General features: G+C 41.7%; 1 protein-coding gene across 8 annotated transcripts in view; it reads right to left on the bottom strand.

Moving 5' to 3' along the window:
* The window catches only part of MACROH2A1 (macroH2A.1 histone), a 65,343-nt gene extending 47,760 nt beyond the window's left edge, over window positions 1–17,583 (bottom strand). For 4 of the 8 annotated variants that reach the window (XM_020782659.3, XM_020782663.3, XM_020782661.3 and 1 more), the window contains exons 1-2: window positions 17,415–17,557; window positions 2,529–2,716 (exon numbers count right to left, since the gene is read on the bottom strand). In XM_020782659.3, coding sequence (XP_020638318.1) covers window positions 2,529–2,700 — 172 coding nt within the window. In that variant the 5' untranslated portion in view covers window positions 2,701–2,716; window positions 17,415–17,557. Of the gene's footprint in view, window positions 1–2,528; window positions 2,720–17,414 lie in introns of all 8 variants that reach the window. The other 4 variants (XM_078385716.1, XM_078385719.1, XM_020782660.3 and 1 more) reach the window with 2 other exon arrangements.
* Between the last annotated feature and the right edge of the window lie 2,213 nt (window positions 17,584–19,796).

Below are 19,796 nucleotides of genomic sequence, written 5' to 3'. Positions count from 1 at the left end.
ATGAATAATCTACCCTTCTTTACCGAAGCAATACACATTGGCTGAAATGTAGTACAGTGGTGCGTCGCTTAACTATGATAATCCGTTCCAGGAAAATCGCTGTTAAGCGAAAACATCGTAAAGCGAAAATAAAAACCCCATTGAAACGCACTGAAACCCGTTCAATGCATTTCAATGGGGTAAAAACTCACCGTCCAGCGAAGATCCTCCATACGGCAGCCATTTTCGCTGCCTGTATAGTGAGGAATCCATCCCTAAGCAAAGCGGGGAGCCATTTTGAGCACCCGGTGGCCATTTTGAAAACCCGACAATCAGCTGTTTTTGATCGTCGTAAAGCGAAAATCGGTTCCCGAAGCAGGGAACCGATCATCGCTAAGTGAAATTCTCCCATTTAGACCATCGCTTTGCGGGGCAATCGTTAAACGAGGCACCACTGTAGTAAGTCACAGCTAAAGTAGGCCCATTTAATCAATTTAACATACATAGGTACTGATTCTCCAAAACCCCACTGATTTAACAGGACAACTCAAGTTGTGACTTACTGCTAGGTTTCAGCCATTGTCTGCTGAAGAAAAGAATTAATTTTAAGGGGAATTTTTATTAGTAATTAGAACATCTGCCACAGTAACACTAGGAGCTTTAGTTTTATATGCATGTTTAAATATTACTGAGTGTCCCATAATTCTTCAGAATGCCATAAAACAGAACTGGCTTCTAAGTAATTACACCAATGCTAATTGCTTTATGCCATCTTAAGAATGCATTTGATAGAAATACAAGATAAAAATTCTGAATATAAAGAAATAATACTGTAAGTTTTTACATACGACGAGGAAAGGAAAAGAGGGATCAAATAGCTGAATAGTAACCATATGGAGAACATCAAGTGTGAATTCATGTATAAGAAATGACATATGGGATTAGACTTCTTTTGGATATTTCCCATAGAAATTCTAGTGTGTGAACCTGTTGTATGTGTGTGATTTGCCACACCTGCCACAAACACTGTGTTAAGCTGGGCCTGGGTTGAAACAGCTGCACTGTCAAGGCTCACAACAAGAACATTTAAAGCTTATACATATAAAGCCTGCACTCATTCAGTCTGTTTGCTAGGTACTCCATTTCACTCCTGTGTAGTAAACGTTTAGTTTAAGCCATTTTTATTGTTTAGGCTACCCTTAAATGTATTCAAACAACTTAAATAGACTGCAAAGATAAAGGACCATCAAATTTTATCATATAGTGAATCCCACTCTTTTCCCCAGAGGGCCTACATTTTCTGTCTGGATACATTAACTTGCCTTATGAAATGGAATCACTCCCATTTCTTTTGCTATCACTGAACACTACTTATTTTCCTGATTCAGTATGTATTAACATCAAAGGCACAACTTGTAGCTGGGGACACCTCACATAGTGGAGCTAACAGTTGAAAACTCCATAGCAATTACATGTGCTTGGTCATATGTACCATCTCATGCCTGCACTAGACAAATCTACTAATATATCCATCCTAGCAGGCTTCAGGTGGTGGCAGCAATGGCTGAATGGATGATTAGGTCTCATTCAGTTCAATTTAGCAAACTGCATTTTACAGTACCAGAGCAAAAGCATGCTGTTGAACAGATGGACCCAGCACAGGGACTGGAAACAAACTCCACAGTTCCCAGCATACAGGCTTCTGTCACACATCCCCAGAGGCTTTGGAGGAACAGGAAAAAAATTGGAATAGAAAACATGATGAGTGAGAGTCAACAAAAACCTCCTTCCTTCCCAGTTCCTCTAGTGAGATCTGTCCTGAAGCTCTCTGTGAAAAAGAAGGAAGGGCAATGAACTTCTTGAGTAGAGTGTGTTATCTGAATTTCAAAGACTTGCTCTGTGTCAGTTTACTTGACAGTCCGACTAACCACCCAGTTAATTAATGGTAGACAGACTGTAACTTAATTTTGCCCCAGGGAAAGCCACTATATTTCATTATAGATATTTGTAATAATCTGTTCTGTACATTTACTGTAATGCCAAAATGCTTTACAAACATTTTGGCTGCCTGAGTTAAAAAAAAACAGTTGAACTAATACACTATTTTTTTCCGTAAATCCAAATTATTAGAAAAGAAAAAATTCATCAATTAAACTACAGTGTCAGACCCTGAAAGTAATTCTTATTTCCAGCACTACATACGTCTATGCATTTAACTTAGTATCATGAAAAGCGCATTCAAAAGCTGACTAATCTGAATGAGAATCCATTACAAATGCAATCTAAAAGACAGGGTTTTTTCAGCATAACACTTCCAAGACAAAGAAAACTGATGAGAAATCCAGGTTCTGTAGTTGGGATTTACATGCATTATGAATTTAACATTGTGTTAAGAGCCAACACTTCGCTCATCATAAAAGGAAAGCAAGACAATTCATATTACCCCCACACAGATACAGACACGGAGCGTTCACATATCGCTTAACAGTCTATTTATATTGGGTTTTATTTTCACTGGAATCTCTTGATTCTTATTCAAGTAAACTTACCAGTCAGGTATTCAAGCACAGCTGCCATATACACTGGAGCACCCACTCCAATTCTGTACTTCGGATGACCTTTCTTAATATAACGTAGCATTCGTCCAACAGGGAATATGACCCCAGCCTTTGCTGATCGAGAGGTCTTCGTTGACTTTTTCTTCCCACTCCTGCTGGACATTTTCTCTGAAGGGGGTCTACTAGAAGCAAGAAGAAAAGGTAAGATGACAAACAAGGACTATACAGTGGACCCTCGACTTACACACGGCTCAACTTACAGACTTTTCGAGTTACAGACTTCTCTGGCCGCAAAATTTAGATTCGACTTGCAGCCGGAGAATCGACTTACAGACCAGAAAAAAACAAAAATGGAACAAAAATAGAATAAAAACTGCCAGTTATGGGATTAATCGGTTTTCAATGCATTGTAGGTCAATGGAGATTCGACCTACAGACACTTCGACTTGCAGCCACCGTTCCAATACAGATTAATTCTGTAAGTAGAGGGTCCACTGTAATAATTGTTTGCAAAGAGCGAATGATACCTTCACCATTTTTAAATGACCACTGGCAAAATCAGACCCACATGATTCTCAGTGCACTGCAGTTCCAATTGTTATGTAAGTGATATGGAATGCAGCAGTGTTATCTTTAAACATGTAGAAATCATAGAAATATATAAATTATATAGCATTGATGGGGAAGGTTGATCACGCTATGCAAGTATCATTTCAATATGGCACTGGGTACAACATTCAAAAACCTTAGGATCTTAACTTTCATCTACTGCATTTAACATCAAGACAGCATCCTCTTGCTTGTCCCAACTAGACTCATTGACATAACTTTTGACTTATTTCCATTATTTTATTTTCTACTGAGCTTTGCAGTTGGATAATGACCCAGGTTCTTATTGCCCAGCAGATAGATGTGAATGTCTGCAGATAATTGCCAGAATCCTACTGGTGTTCATGTAAGGTTTGTATAACATGTCACAGTTAATTGTGGCTCATTAACAAGTTGCCCCCTTCATGGATTGACATGTTTTTGACATTTGTCTGGTTACACACCTAATTGTACAACTAAAATGCACATCAATACCTCATCAGTTAGCCACAATCAGTGCAAAAAGTGACACAAATCTTGCACAGATGCCAATAGGATTCTGTCTAATGCCACTTAAAATCTGAAGTTAAATATGGATCTGTACAAGATTACTGGATTTGGTGTGTGTATGTAATATTTAAATGCTGCACAAAGTATTTTCCACTCAACCCAAAATGTACAGTAAGCTAATTATGCAAAACAAGCATGCAAAAATTTATTTTTGCATAATATCATCATGATTACTTTCACAAATAACTTTGATTTTTCTTTATACTAAGCCCATTTATATTTATTATAATTTTATACCACCCTTTTCTCAAAAAACAAGCAAGCAAGCAAACTTTCAGGACCATACGCAAAGTTTTCCTTCATTTAATCCTCTCTGGAAAATTAGAATGGTAGATAACAATTGGGTTGTTGACCAAGGATTTGACTTGGGAACTCTCCTTGGTCAAACATTCTAACTGTTATACCACACTGTCCCTATTGTTCATCTTTCTGCTGGATATGCATGTGAAAGCAATGAACATCTTTCCTTGGAAAAATTAAGCACATCATGCAATCTGAAAAGGTGTCACAGGTTTGGAATTAAGATAACTATTTTGGTGATTAGACTCTCGGAGAAGGAAAAGTACAAAGGGGTTGTCTAACCTAGCCCTCCATTCAGAAACCAAATCTGGCAAATAGGATTCTGTATTTTCAGGACCATAGTATATCACAAGGACAAGGCAATGTGCTGTATAAGAGAGCTGCTAGGCCTGGATGATACAGCAAGTGATTACAAACTAACAGAAAGACTAAATAACCAGTCTCGTACAGAAAAAAGCGGTGTTGTGTCCAGTTTAGATAATCTGAATGTTACTAGCTGGGGAGATTTGATTTAAATCATGATTTAAATGTTTTTAAAAATCAGACTTCTTTTGACAATTTAAATTGTTTAAATGAGTTTTTAATATTTAAATCGCAAGTTAAATCAATTTGATCTTAAAAACATAATTGATTTTATCCACCCTGGTTACTTGTATCAAGATTGTGGTTTATCATTGTTTAAATACACAGTGATTGCCAGGAGTTCCTACATGGAGGAAAAGAGGGATTTCAATGAAGTGAAGAAAAATAAACACAGAAGAAGAAAATACATGAAACATAAATTCAAATTCAAGTTTTTAACAGTACATCTCCAGGCACAAATAGATTTCACTGTTTCAGATAGGTTTACTTCCACAAAAGTATGCACATAAAAGCAGCCTGAATTTTTAAAAAAGAACAAAACACGTTTTTTCTCCTAAAAAACAACTGCACACAGGCTTTCAAAAATGTTTCTGAGGCAATACTAGTCACAAGTATTTAAGTTGCCCCGATTGTTAGAAAATTAGTTTTAAAAATTGTTAGAAAATTAGTTTTAAAAGCTGGCAGTTGGGTGAAACCATGGAAACCAACTTTTTGTTCTTTTTATACTTTACTTCATTCTCCATTTATAACAAAAATATGAGTTTCATTTTAAAAAGAACCCCAAAAGCTAAAAAGTAAAATTTGCACTTAACAAACTGCTTTAAATTACTGAACTTGATAAACTATCCTTTCTAAAAATAAAATAAAACAAAATAAAATGTATTATTCTATAGTATCGGATACATTAGCAGGTACTAAATATTTACTATTGGGGTAAAAAAAAATACCATTGAAGTTGCTAGAACTATTCCTAATCACCTTTCCTATTAAGATAACCTGCTTGTACAAGAATGCTATTAGTTGGAAGTTAAATTGTTCCTAGACTTTTTCTTTCTGGTGATAGATGGAAGGAAAATCTCTCTTACTGTACTGACAAGAATGTCCAAAATGAACATTTTAAGAAAAAGGGTTAGAACGGTCTATAGAACAGGCTCATTACTGTGGCCCTTAATCCTGGATGTGTAGGATTACTTGTCATTAGGGAAAGACATGCCACAGATGCTCAAAGGTAACTTGGCTGCCATGGCGACATCAAAAGTTTCAGAGCTCATCCTTGGGCCTCAAAACAAATTCCAAGGTGAAGCTTGCTGGCCGGACCCCCTTCAGTCTAGGCCTCACCAGGAGTGCTGACACATAGATACTGTTTTGCCCATTTATCTCTTTGGAAAGCATAAAGGCATGCCATTAACTTTCTGAGATTTTAAAATGTGGAACCTATCTCATCACCAATCACACTGTTTTATTCCATCCTCCTGCAGGAATTTCATAAACTTCAACCTGACAACTTCCTTCCACCCATTTAATTGGACTTGCCACCTATGAACGAGGGTCAGCAACTGCATGTTAATTTACGGCCATACACAAACTTGTTACTGATCATTCTGTCCAGTGTCCGTCGTTTTTAACTTGTGTTTTTGTAAAAGCAGAGGCATTAAATTAAAATGTTAAAAAGCTCCATGGAGAGCAGTGGTTTACAAGCTCAGAAACTGTGGCTCTTCTGGGAGCTGGTGGTTTAGAAAACGGGTCCAAATTCTTAAACCTTTGATTTCCTGTACTAGAGGCCTGCAGAGGTTTTTTTCCTTCACCCCTATGGAGATAGACAGCTTTATAAACAATGTTTTATAAGCTGAAGGAAAACTCAATGGTGTATTTCGGCTTTAGGAAAACCTCCAGCTGACCCAAAGCTGTCCTGACACAAAGGGTTGCCTTTTCAGTGATTTTTCCCCTCGCTTCTCAAACCCATTCCCCCTCTCACTTCTTAATATGATGAAATCATTGTATCAAGATTTTGAATTTTTTTCCCCTTGCAACTCTCCACCAGCATTGTTCCATTTCTCCTGGGCTGTAATCCCTGCAAGGTAAGCCTATCAATAATACACGTGCCAGGCATCCCAGATGGGCTGATTCCTGAATGAAGTGCAGCAAGTCCATCCAGTTTTATTCTGACATTTTGCAACTTCTGCTGTTACGGAATTTTTGATCTGCGCTGACATGTCATACAAGCTTCTAAATAAATACTGTATATCATTCCTTTATACACACTAGCTTGTCTAAAGTTCAGGTTGGGAATCTGTTTTTGACTGTGACTATAATTTTAGCATTAAACCTGTTCTTTCCTCCCATGATCTTTTTAACTTTTGACTGGCAACTTAACGGAACAGGGAGATGGCCCTGAATGAATCACAAATTCTAAATGCCAAATCAAACAAAACATAACATTAATTTTCACACAAGCAGTGGTTTAGCAGAGAGTCAAAGATCTGACTGTTTCAGATTAGCAGGGACTCTGACATCAACACCAGCCTTTGCAGGCTTCCCTGAGCTTAGTTGTAATAAACCACACAGTAGCTAGCAAAGAAATTTTATTCCCTAGGACCAGTATATTTTTGCATGCTTTCCCTGTTGTGGCACCACGTATTAAGAGTCAGTAACTTTACAAAATACTTCCTACTAGTAGAAAGCAGAAATAAGTAGAATTCATTTGTCAACAGGGGTGGGGTGAGGGGAGGTTATGAGGGCTGTTATGATGAGCACCTGCAAATTTACTACTCCACTCAACACACTAGCTCAAAGAACAGAAAAAATAAATTTTCCTATATTTAAGGAGACAAGCAACTTATTTGAATGTTTTTTTTTCCAGAGCATTACATTTCCCGGTGTACATATTTACAAGCAGAACTTCCAAGGGGCCATGACTAGCTTTAGTGCACTTTTGCATATGCAGTTCATAATAAGCACAGATTTGCATATGCCTAATATGGGAAATGATCTGTCATGCCTGCAGTGCTTAGTATCACTAATCTTAGGTGGCCTGTGGTCTGACTGAATAGGGACTGCTTTTACCCTTGAGCTCACACTCAAGTCTGCCCAATTATTAACCATGCACTGCACAACGTACTTCTCAGAAGTTTGTCTTTGCAGTCTTCCCTGACTTTGCTCTTTTTCCAACAAAATAATAGGAACTGCAGCTCCTGGAAAACTTCAAGAGTAGCGTGAATCATCCTTCAAACAGATCGCTGGGCTTCCCTCCACCATTTAACAGACCACAATATCAGACCTCCTCTTTAACAATCAATGATGGATACAACTTTAAATGTTACAAAACCTGACAGGAAGGTTTTGCAACATTTCTCGGCTCTCATATGACAAAGATTGCATAAGATTACCAAATCTACCATTCTTCCGCAGCACTACTGCATTAACTTTGCAGAGCAAATGTGCACGAACTTAGAACACACCAGGATCTAAAAATTAAAACTGGGCCAATTGCTTCAAATAGGAATTAAACAAAACAAATGCAAAACAAACAAACAAACATGCTAACAGAATTCTGGGCATTATCCCTGTGTTCAAGAAAACAGTTAGCAACTCTTTACATATTAAGAAATTAACAGTTTTCAACTCCACTGGTTGGCAGCCACGGGAAGCAAATATGGCTTGAGCCTTAGATCCGTGCACTCCCTTCTCCTCTTCCTGTGCAACTGAAAGGAAAACATTGCTAACATTTCCTGTCACTTTAAACTTAACACTGTTGCATGGGACATTTATATGCAGAGAAATATGGTTTACTTAAACATCAAATTATGGTTTCTAAATAGGTTGGATTAAAATCAATGATTTTAAACACACACACACTCCCATATAAAAATGCATTTTTATTGAAATTGGACTTTTTAAATTTAAATTGTATTTTTTTATTTGAATCAATTTTATTTTAATAAAATGCTTTTGGAGAAAAAAAACATATCTAGTTGAAAGGTTAGTGAGCATGAAATATAACTGTATGTTCATGCAATATTTACATTTTTGGTAAACTAGTTCAATTAATTCAAGTTATCCAAGCTGAGATAATACGCAATTTTTCACAGTAAAAATGGTACAGAATGAACAAATTTCATAGAAAGACCTTCATCTCATTGTTGTTCTGCAAATTTATGTACAAACAACGAACACATTCATGTTTAAGCAAATATAAGAATATGCATGCTACATAAAGTAAATATGAGTGATTAACCTGGTCAAATAAAATCTGTTCTGATACAGCTGTTTTACTAATCTGACAGGTTGTTATTCTAAATATGAAATCTTCATCTGATTGCCAATTTTAAAGGTTATAACTCCCAGCAAGAATGAGTTTTTTACATCATGATTTAAATCAAATCTTACTGACGACTGAATTAACTCACGATTTAAATTGACTTGATTCAAATCAACTCCATCCTGTTTCTTAATATGAAGGTGCCAGAGGTGCTAAAACTATAGTTTGATCCTGGCTTGTTCTTATTAAAATATAGTGTAAACAAATCACACTTATCTGAGTTCAGATATAAGAACAATAGTTTAAAATGAGATGCCTCCAATTTCCACCTAGTAGATACAAAAAAGAGGAAGTGGCACACAAGCTCAGGACTCAGCCATAGCTATCTGTTTATGCAGCACAGCTTCCCATTAGATTTGAAAAGACGTACAACAACTGTTAGGTAGAGATGTAAATACTTGCTTGTTTCATCTTCACACATGGGGATGAGGAACTACAAAATTATTCTTTTTTAATCTGCCAGAAGGCGAGATATTTTTGGTGCTCTCAAAAAGAACAGAATGAGACCCACAATAAGTTCTGTGCACATCAAGCAGAATTTCTGCAAATAATGCTTTATTGCGAATATCGTTCAAACACAAATTAGGCAAAACGACGATGGCTGCAACTTTGTAACATGGTCCATGAAAGACAGAAGGATTGGAGTGGGGGCTTTTTTAATTTAGCAATCAGCCATTTCTTCTGTGTTTATGGCATGTGTATGCTTTGCTTTCTGACGCACTTTTGCATGCAGACAGTTTGCGCAGATTGCAATCACTCTGAGAAGATGAACTAGCACTCTTTGTCTCACTTTTGCCTAGAAGTGATCAACCTTGCAGGGCTTGAAAAATCCATCTGGAGGCTTCCAACTGAATCAAATCAGCCCAAATCACAAGAATGAAGAATGTGCTAGTATTCTTTACATCCCTGTTGGAGTGGTGGAATTCTTCACGGCAGCTGGCCCTTCAAGCTGATATAAGCACTTGTACTTTTGAAAATGCTGAGTATGAGTAGCTGCTCCTGCAGCACCAGCAGCAAAGATGTGACATACCTTACATACCTGGGCCTTTCTCTCTAAACAAGTACAGTGGTGCCTTGCTTAATGATGTTAATTGGTTCCAAAAAACCCATCGCTATGGGAAACATCGTTAAGTGAAACACCATTTCCCATAGGAATGCATTGAAAACCGGTTAATCCGTTCCAATGGGAATGGATTAACATCCTTAAGCGAAAATCCCCATAGGAAACATCGCTAAGTGAAACAATGTTTCCCCAACGGAATGGCTTTCCGATGTCCGTGTTTGCTCATTTTTAAGTGTCTTACAATATTTGGAACATGTTTTAAATGGTTGGAATAGTCAGTCCACCTTGTGAAACCTATGCACACTTAGTTTGGCTTTCTTCTGAGTCTTCGTTAATTTTTGGTTGATTTTTTGTTTTTTCCCTCATTGAAATCCATTGGACGGACATCGAAATCCATTGGATTTCAATGACGGAAAAAACAAAACATCACCAAAAATTAACGAAGACTCAGAAGGAAGCCAAACTAAGTGTGCATAGGTTTCACAAGGTGGACTACCGAATCCAATCATTTAAAACATGTTCCAAACATTGTAAGACACTTAAAAATGAGCAAACACGGACATCGTTAAGCAAAATTCCCCCATAGAGAACATCGTTAAACGATGCTGAAAATTCCTCAAAGAAACCCATCGCAAAGCGAATACATCGTTAAACAAAGCAATCCCTAAGCGAGGCACCACTGTACTTCTACAAAATGGAAAGAAAAAAGACAGCAGTTATACTTTTTTCTGCAACATTTCTTTCTTTCCTCTTCCTGACCTACTAGTGCAAATCTTTATGTCAGAGAAGCCAATGGAAAGAATGGAGGAAAATAAGCATGTCTACTTGTTTTTTTGGGGAGAGCAAACAGAACTTTATAGTCATACAGCATACAGTATGCATACATAACACACAAACCTACCTCTTCTGTGAGATGCCTGCATTTTTAACTGTCAGCAGTGTTGGTTAATATTGCACAACCAGGCACAGCAAACTTTCAAAGCAGCTTGCGTAGCTGCACTTTTCCAGAACTTTTTCTTACCTACCTGAAGCTCTTGAGAAGTCTCTGGCCTTCATTTAATGGTGCATGGCCTCCTCTTGAAGATGGAACGATACAAGATATAGTTTCTGCACAACTCAACAAATCTTGTGCTTACTGGTAAAGGGGGAGTGCCCTTTCAGTGCTACAAATAGCTCTAATGAGTTTTAAACAGTAACTCAGCACCTATATTAAGTATGTGAATGTATTTTAGGTACAGAGCTAGTGTACTGGGACAATTTCAATGAATCAGCAAATAGAGAATTACTGCACCTGAAAGGGATGCTAACCCATCTTAACATTACTCTCTGTTATTCGTTCCCACCACTGTCTACATTTTTTCAGCTCCATACACAGGCAAGAAAGCTGTTAAACACAAAGACCGCACTACCAGCAGAGAGGGACCTACATTATCTTGCTAGTATCTCTGTCAGAAGAACAACAGCAATGGTGCTGACATGCTGGGGCATGGGAAACTGGCAATGACTGATTGACATCAGGGCCTTTTCACTGGTCCTTAGCAGAGAATGCTAAAGAACTCAGAAGCAGCTTGAGGCATGGCGATTTGGTAGATGGGGGAGAAAATGACTCCAGCAGATGCAAATAGAAATGCCTTTGCTTTGTTTAGCTATAACTCTTCACATTTTGTCTTCAGTTACAATATGAGCTAATCAGTTAAAACGATGGATTAAAAATTAGTTTTTTTAAAAAAATCAAATCATCAAAAAATATATCTGATTTTGTGATTTAAATCAATGTGATTTAAACCAAATCCACCCTGAATTAAACTAACAATTCCTGTTAATACTCTCAAAATACTCATCCTTCTTATGTTTATTAAAACTGCAGTCTTCCCCAAGGGCTTCAAGTAGGTAAGAATGTGTCCATTATTCCTCCTAACTCTGGTCACCCCCAAAAATAGAAATAAAATCCCAGCACTCCTACAAGACTTACAAGTCCTGGTTTCTCTGTCTGTTGGCAGGCTAGGTCACTCATCTCACACTACCTAAGTTACTATCCAGACAACATTTGGCAAAGGGGTCAAGCTAAAGACAAGAGTAGTAAAGACAACTGAGTACTGAGTGAATTTCAAAGGAATAATTAGTAATTGTCCTAACGAATATGAGAAAGTGGCTTGTCCGTTCTGAAGTAAGCATACATATGGACAGTAATTGCCTTTATCTCACAGATGATAGATCTTGCTCGACATGTATAATGGCATCAATGGGACTCTGACACTAGATAATGATCCCCTAGGATTGGATGAATGCCGAGTTAAATGAGAGGCACATTTGTTACTTTCTCATTACATTATCTTTGTCACCAGCTGAGAATGTTTTCTTTCAAACTGTCAAATACTATTATTTCAGACTTGCACACTAAAATTTAGTTTTATTCATTCATTTAGCTCTTTCTCAACACAGCCCCAGACAGGAGCAGGGTCATAACCAGGGCAGAGCAACCAGGGCTAAGCCCCAAGGTGCCAAATTTAGAGGGCACAGCCGTAGTGATTGCCCTGTCATCAACCGATCCTCCTCCCAAGCTAAAAACTGGCAGCAAAGTAGCCCCAAACATGCCAATCTGCAGCAGGTACAAAGCACTGTAGAGTGCCCTCCTTCTAAGCCTTCTTCATCCAGCTAACACAAGACTAAAAGCATGAGAAGAGCCCTGCTCAAAAGGCTTGTCCAGTCCCACTTTCTGTTTCCCACTGTGGCAAACTAGATGCCCATGACAAGCCCACATGCAGCAATACATTATTAGGGCAACAGCCTCTCCCTCTGTTGTTCCTCGGCAGCTGATACTCAGGAGCATGCTGCATCTGCTTCAGGAGCATTACACAGCCGCTATGACTTGACTAACAGCCGTTGATAGCTTTATCATCTGCACATGCATTTCCCCCCCCCCTTTAAAGCAGCGGTCCCCAACCTTTTTAGTCCCACGGACCGGCTGGGAAAGGCGGAGCACCCCTTGCGCTTGTGCACATGCGCAAAGGGCAATGTAGTGTTTCTGCAGGTGCACGGGCACTTGTGCGCATGTGCAAAGGGAGGTGGAGCACTCATGCAGGCACGTGCTTGTGCACATGCGCAAAGGACGGCGCAGCGCTTGTGCGGGGGCATGCACGCAGGCGCAAACAGGCTGGAGGAGAGTGTGTGCAGGAGTGGGGCAGGTTTCTCTCCGCGGCCCAGTCTGACTCAGGCCATGGACTGACACTGGGCCGCGGACCGGGGGTTGGGAATCTCTGCTTTAAAGTCTTCTTGGCCATCACAATACCTTCAGGAAACAGTCTTAGCTAAGCAAGGATATAAATTTGCCACCATTCAGATTCATTTGGATGACTCAAAATGACCACTTCTAGAATGAAGACAAAGCTTGCAGCTGCTGATATGAAATGGTTGTAGGAAGTGAAGGAACAGGTTCTTATGCATGAGAGACACTATTCATCCTAGAATACAGGCAGGCTTATCACAAGGCTGTCTTCCTAAGGCTGTTTGTAAACAAAGTACCTTACTACTGCCAAGAGACTATCCTTCCAGATTGGGGGCTTATAAGTAGTGGAATCACAAGGAGACAGAACAGCAGTGCAGCATGATAGGGTGGTGGAGCTACAGTTGGCAGTGGAGCCTAACAGATGAAACACAGAACCCAGGAAAGAATATGATGGCCCTTCCCTTTGGAAACTAAGGGAATTGCAGGAAAAATGAAGAAAAAAACATTTCATAATTATAAATAAATGACTACAAATAATGCATATAATATATTACATTGTGAATTAAAGAAGGCCTTTGTGTGATTTTCAGTACTGCAGAGCATGATAACTACAATTCTTCCAAACGATGTACATCCCCACGATGCAAACTTATTTTATGCAACACCACAGGCATGACAATTTCTCTAGGCTTAGCTGGGCTCTCCAAGAATCTAATATCCAACATGAAACACCACGCATGAAGTTTCTCATGCAGTTACCATTGTTCAGCAGTGGCAAATAAGGCTGTTCTTGCCACCGCTGCTACAAAAAATTGGCAGTAATAGTAGTAAATTTCTATTATGTAGCAGGGTACCCAAATATCCTCCCAAACTTGGATCCTCAAATATTCTTGGACTACAACTTCCAGGAAGCCTGGCCAGTTTAACTAGTGATGAAGGCTTCTGGGAATTTTAGTCCAAGAACATTTGGGGACTCAAAGATGGGAACCACTGCTATCGACTGTTATACAGCTCTGTGAGTCAACAGAGCGGACAATCTCCTTCTTTTCCAGAAGGAAGGGGAGAAACCACCATCAGTTTCAATGCAGCCACCAATGTATTTAAGGCCCACTGGTGGGAGCAGCAATAATTGGGAGTAGTAGGTAGCACAAAATCAACCTTGCAGTGATACCTGTGACCAGAGTTCACCTTGCTGTATCATGTTATGTAGTATGACTGCACCAGCTTACTACAGATACAGTGGTGTGGATATCAGCTGAACATTAAGAACCTCCTGATGGGTAACAGCCAATATCCCCTCTAATTTTCCGCCAGTGCTGGGACCCTGCCCAACCTATGTGTGCAGGGTTCCAGCTGCAATTAGAACCAAATGGGTGGTAACACTGGCTGTGGATGTGCAGCACCAATGCAGTGCTATGCAGCCGTGCAGTTTAGAGAGAACTTTGGTAACAGCTGTTCAACAGGGGAACAGGCTGGCTGGAAAGTTGGTGGACTCTCCTTCACTAGAGGTTGTTCAATAGAAACTGGAGAACTGCCCATTTAATGGTTTAACTATGGATTTCCTGCATCAGCAGTTGGCTGCACTAGATGATACCTGGAGTCCCGGCCAATGTTATGATTCTACGGAGAGGAGCAAGCTTCCATACTGGACCCAGTGTGTGCAAATCTGTTATCATGTGCCTCTTTGTGCCTGTAACTCTCCTTACAAACCAGCATCCTGCAAACATTTGCTCCTACATATACAAGTTCTGTTCACAGGGGTATGAAAGGCAGAGACCAGCCTCAGCCCCAGCACACACACAAATCCTTGAAGGTATAAAAAGAGCTTCTGCCATTTTCTTTTATTCCTTGAACACACTATATTGCCTTCTATACTTTAAAAAAAAATCAAAAGAATTATGCAAATAGGAAACATTTCCTTTGATCTCTCCCCCCATTTCTGATTAAACAATTTTGATACTTTGATGGCTAATTAAAAGAGTATATATATTTCACAGTTTTACTTCCTTTTTAACTATTCAAATGAAATAAGCTTTCTATTTCAAATAATTCTTTTTTTATGTAACAGAGCTTATTTTATGACACCAGTACAGTTCCAAAGGTGCACACCATATTCTTATGACTGTATAAACTTTTGATATATTTTCTTATCAGTAATGCATGTGTCACTTTGTTCTAAAGTTAGGAACTCTTGAGTTGTATTGTCCAGTGTTTAGTGTCACTGGGTCAAGTCCTGTTCTCAGTTAGACCAGTGTAAATCTAGAGGAAAATTAGATCACATGTATATTAATACAGACTGATATAGCCTTTCTTTTAAAATACTTAGCCATACAGAAACTATAAACATTGCTCAACTTCCCTTCTTTCCTCCCCACACTTATTTTAGATTCTGAAATATTCTAAAATATTTAATGTTAAAAGCCTGAAAACCTAACAAACCTGTTAAGCACATTGTTTTCAACTAACCACCAGCCTATGCAACTGATTCCTTTGACTTTATTAATACACTTTTAAAATTGTGATTGTTAAGTCTTAAAAAAAACTGAAATACTAAATCCAAACACAGCTGGTATGCCTTTGCTGAAATATACCTCCTCATCAACATTCAAGTGTCCCTTCCCCAATTACAGACTTTGACACACTTTGCAATTGGTTCTTTACACACACTAAAGAACAAGGAAGGAGGGGCATGGGCTGCAGCAATCCCTTTAGATCTGTGAAAGCCTGACAATAATCACAGGAGGCAAATATTAACGCTTTGATCACATGAACAAAGCCTGAAATCATGATCAAGTAATACAATGTGGGTATGCTCAGAAATCTTATATTCTACAGTACAAGCATCCAAGGGAAGTCATTTCTGGTTCAAGCCAGGTCACCCTTTGACCATCAAAAGACATAAAATGGCAGCACCACGGTTTTACTGCCAAGACATTATAGGGAGAAATATGAACACAGCAAGCCAGAATGCAACTCAGTGATGGTCATAATAAATCCACAGGCCTAGTTACGACAAAGTTAAGTTTCACTGATCTCCATGGGTCTACTCTAAGCATGACCAGGCCTGGATATAAACTAGAGATTGTCACAAGTTGTGCACAAGCTGTAAAAACTTGCAATTCAGTCCCTTCATCTATTTGACACAAGAAGGCCTGCCCTACTGCAGGCAATGGGACACAAAAAACATATGTAAGCTGTCGTCCGGGTTTGGAATGAGGTCACTTGAACTGGGCCATTTAGAAGTGCTTCGTGGTTCACACTGCATTTGGTTTTGTCATTTTATTTATAGCCTGCCTACCCCGTCCCAGCTTTCTCTTTCTCAGCTGCCTGCCTTCACCTGCAGGGCTTTCAGCGAGCAAGGAGCACCTATTCCAGGGTCACTTGCAGGAGAAGCAGGTCGTGGGCACAATCATCATAGGCTTTGGAAAGCTGTGTACAATCATACCCCGAGGGGTGCCTATTCTGGACCCAGGATTTCTTCCCTGCCACTTTGTTTTAGGCAGCCTTTCTCCTCCTCCTCCTCCTCCGGGCGTGGTTTCCAACACTCCTCGAGTCCAGCCCTTCCCTCTCTGCACACAAAGTAACTTTGCCCGGGGTTGTCAGGCGAAAGGGGAACGGGCCAAATTATGTCCTCCCACTGTTTCGCCAGCTCTTCTGTTCCCAGTCTCTGTACGTTATCTTCTCCTGTGCAATGACCCGAAGTGGGTAGGAAGGGAGGAGGAGGAAAAGGGACGGGAGGGAAGGAAAAGGAGAGGGGAGGCGGGGCGGGCAGGGTGCCGCTGCCGGGCCGGAAGCCAAGCCCGGCTGTCTTTGAACCCCACGGCGCTAGGGACAGGTTTTCGTGGAATTAATTCACGGGCCACGCTGAACTCGTATTCCAGACTTCTCGTCCAGTTGAGATCTAATGTAATGGCCATCTATGGATAACTACGGCAGAGGGGAGAGTGGATCTCCCCGGTTGCTTGAGGGCACCGCGAAACCAATCCAGACTCCGTTTAACCCGCGCCATTCATTCCCCAACACAGATCGACGGAGATCTTCCACCGCCGATCCCACCTGGGGAGTCCCACCCCCCCCCCGAGTGCCACGACGACTGCCTTTCCCGGGACCGCGAGATTCAGCCACACACACAATCGCAAACACACGCGCGGGCGCGCCACAGCCTCCCCGCCTGCCCTCTGCCTTCTCCTCGCCCAAGGGCCACACGTCCCGCTCCTGCGAGCGCTGCTGCTGCAGGACGAACGGCAGGAGGGAGCGAGGCTCGCTTGCCCGCCCGCCGTTCTCACCCCGCCTTCCCGTTCGGAACAAGGGAACAAGCTCGCGCCCGGTACAAAAGGCGCCGCGCCGGGGCAGAGTTCGCGCCCGGGAGAGAGGGAGAGGGAGCGCCGGCGGGGGAAAGAGGAAGAGGGGGTCACCCACCCACCTACCTACCCGCGAGCACTGACTCACCGTGTGGCTTCCCGCGGCAGCCGCAGCAGCAATATGTCTTCCCGCACCGCTCACTCCCCCCCCCCTCTTTGCTCGGTTGCTGTGTGAACGGGAACAAGTCGCGAGTCTGTGGAGGAAGCCCCACAATGCACAGCGAAGCGCTCGTCACATCCCCTCCTCCTCCTCCTCCTCCTCCGGACTGCTCGCCTCTCCCACGGAGGAGGACGGCGTGCGGGTGCCGAAGGCCCCCGCCGAGCGCCTCGCAACGCCGCCTCCCGCTCCGCCTCTTCCCTCCGCCGTTGTTGCCTCGCGTTGCGAGGACGCGCAGCAGGCCCTCCTCCCAACCCACCCACCGCAAGGCCGGCGCCCCGTCGGAAGCCGTGCCTTTCCCGCGGCCGGCGAGGGTTCCCGGTCTGCAGCCTTCACCCCCCCCTCCCCGTTGCCCTCTTTACCCCGCTCTGCATTTGTCGGCGTTTGGGATGGCCCCTGGGAGCCCCGGCCCGGCGGGAGGGTCCAAGAAGAGGTGGAGCAGGAGCCGAACCCTATCTTGGGAGGGGTGAAAGCCACAACGGGCTCCCTTTCCTCTAAAAGAGGGACGACCTCATGGGTGCCGCTGGCTGGCTTACTAAAGCAGGCAAGGGAGGACAGTAGTAGCACAACGTGGCAAAGAGTACCAGTCGACTCTTGTTAGACGCTGCCTTTGGGGCCAACGAACACGGCCCGGAGGAAGAGGGAAATTGGTGCTTCTTGGCCCTGTCGTTGCCCACCCATCCGCAGTTGAGCCAGATGCCCATCTGGCAAAAATGCTGGCTTTCCCCCTTCTTTTCTAGGTGGCCAGAATGCAGCTCTGAAGACAAACTCCCAATTCCCATTATTTCCAGCCCCTGTACCTCATGTAAGGAATACTGGGAGTTGCAATCCAACAATAATCTGCAGGAAGCCAGGTCAATAGGAGCAGAGCTTGGGACAAAAGCTTTCTGGAGAAAAAGCATCCAGAATCATACTGGCTGGAAAGTTGTGGGACAAGTGGTCTCGAAAATGTAGCTGTTCCTGTAGCTATCCAGTACTGCTTCTGGATAGAAGTTGTAGGTCAAAATATGTGGACAATCATAGAGTTTCTTCCTTTTCTCTAACCAGGGTTGGGAGATATCCTCAGATGTTCACTGGGTTGACTTGCCCGCTAGCCCATATCTCATGAAACAACATAGAGTATGCGTGCAGGAGTCAGGGCTGCCCTTCAGTTGCCAAATCTCGATACTGTATAGACATATGTCCAAAGAAACACACAGAGATAAAGAGGTTAAGCACGTGATAATTCTTCTCACTTGCCTCAGTTTTCTGAGTAGTGTAGTGATTGGATGAAAGTGCTCTCGGGGTGGCAAGGCAGCTTCTGGACAAATTACCAGCAGGAGAAAATAAGCGTTCACAGAGGACAGCCCTTGCAACTTCTGAAGTGTGTGCTCATTTCTCATCCTATCTATTGCTGTGCTACAGCAGCTTGGTTGAGTTAGTGAAAAGGCGCTGCTAATTCTACTCATTTACTTGTGGGTAGGTAGGTAGGTATACTTTATTACGGTCAAAGACCAGTAAAACCAGAACAGTATAAAATAGATACATACAATTATTGTTTAGGAAAGTCGAGCAGGGTAATAAAATTCCATTAAAACATGATCAAACAAACCCTTATTTCCAATTAATAACATAATATATCCTTGATATAGATAAAACCACAGATAGTGTTGTATTAAAAATATTATATTGTCGATCTAAAATCAACTTATAATGTCTCATTTACTTGTGCTTTCCTCTGCCTTTCAGTAGGACATTTGTCTACATGAACCTCAACAGGCCCATTCCTAATCACCATACTATCCAGAAAAAGAGGGCAGGAAGGACTGAAAGTTCTAGACATAATTTCTGGTGCATGGTCAGCTAGCTCTTTTGGGGGACTGTTTTATCATAGGCCTCTTACAGCTAGGATGAAAAGAATCAGGAAGCAATCTTTAGGGAGAAGGAGAAAAGAAGCCTACTGTATGTAGATCTGGAAAACAGGAGGAAAACACAGGAGGGCTAGGCTGTCTGTTCCCAATCACCCTCTATTTAGCTCACTTGCTACATGCCTAGGTATTAGCTCTGTTGGCATCCCATGGAGAGGCTGCTGCCTCCATTCTCTCACCCAGCAACCAGGTTTCATCTATAGCAGGGGTGTCCAACCTTTCACCTTCCCTGGGCCACATTAGAAGATGAAAATTTGGTTTGGGCCGCACAGAAATTTGGTTTGGGCCGCATGGGGGGGCAGCCCTAGCCGTCCTCCGCAGCCCCGCTCCAAGCGCGCTTACCGGCAGCAGCGATCTCAGACAGCAGAGACTGCCAACTTCGTCTCCAGTGGCTTTATGCGGCCGG

Source organism: Pogona vitticeps, chromosome 2, assembly GCF_051106095.1.
Source record: "Pogona vitticeps strain Pit_001003342236 chromosome 2, PviZW2.1, whole genome shotgun sequence".
NCBI classification, from domain to species: Eukaryota; Metazoa; Chordata; class Lepidosauria; order Squamata; family Agamidae; genus Pogona; species Pogona vitticeps.
Note: the sequence above shows the minus strand (reverse complement) of the source record. Positions and strands in the feature narration are given on the sequence as shown.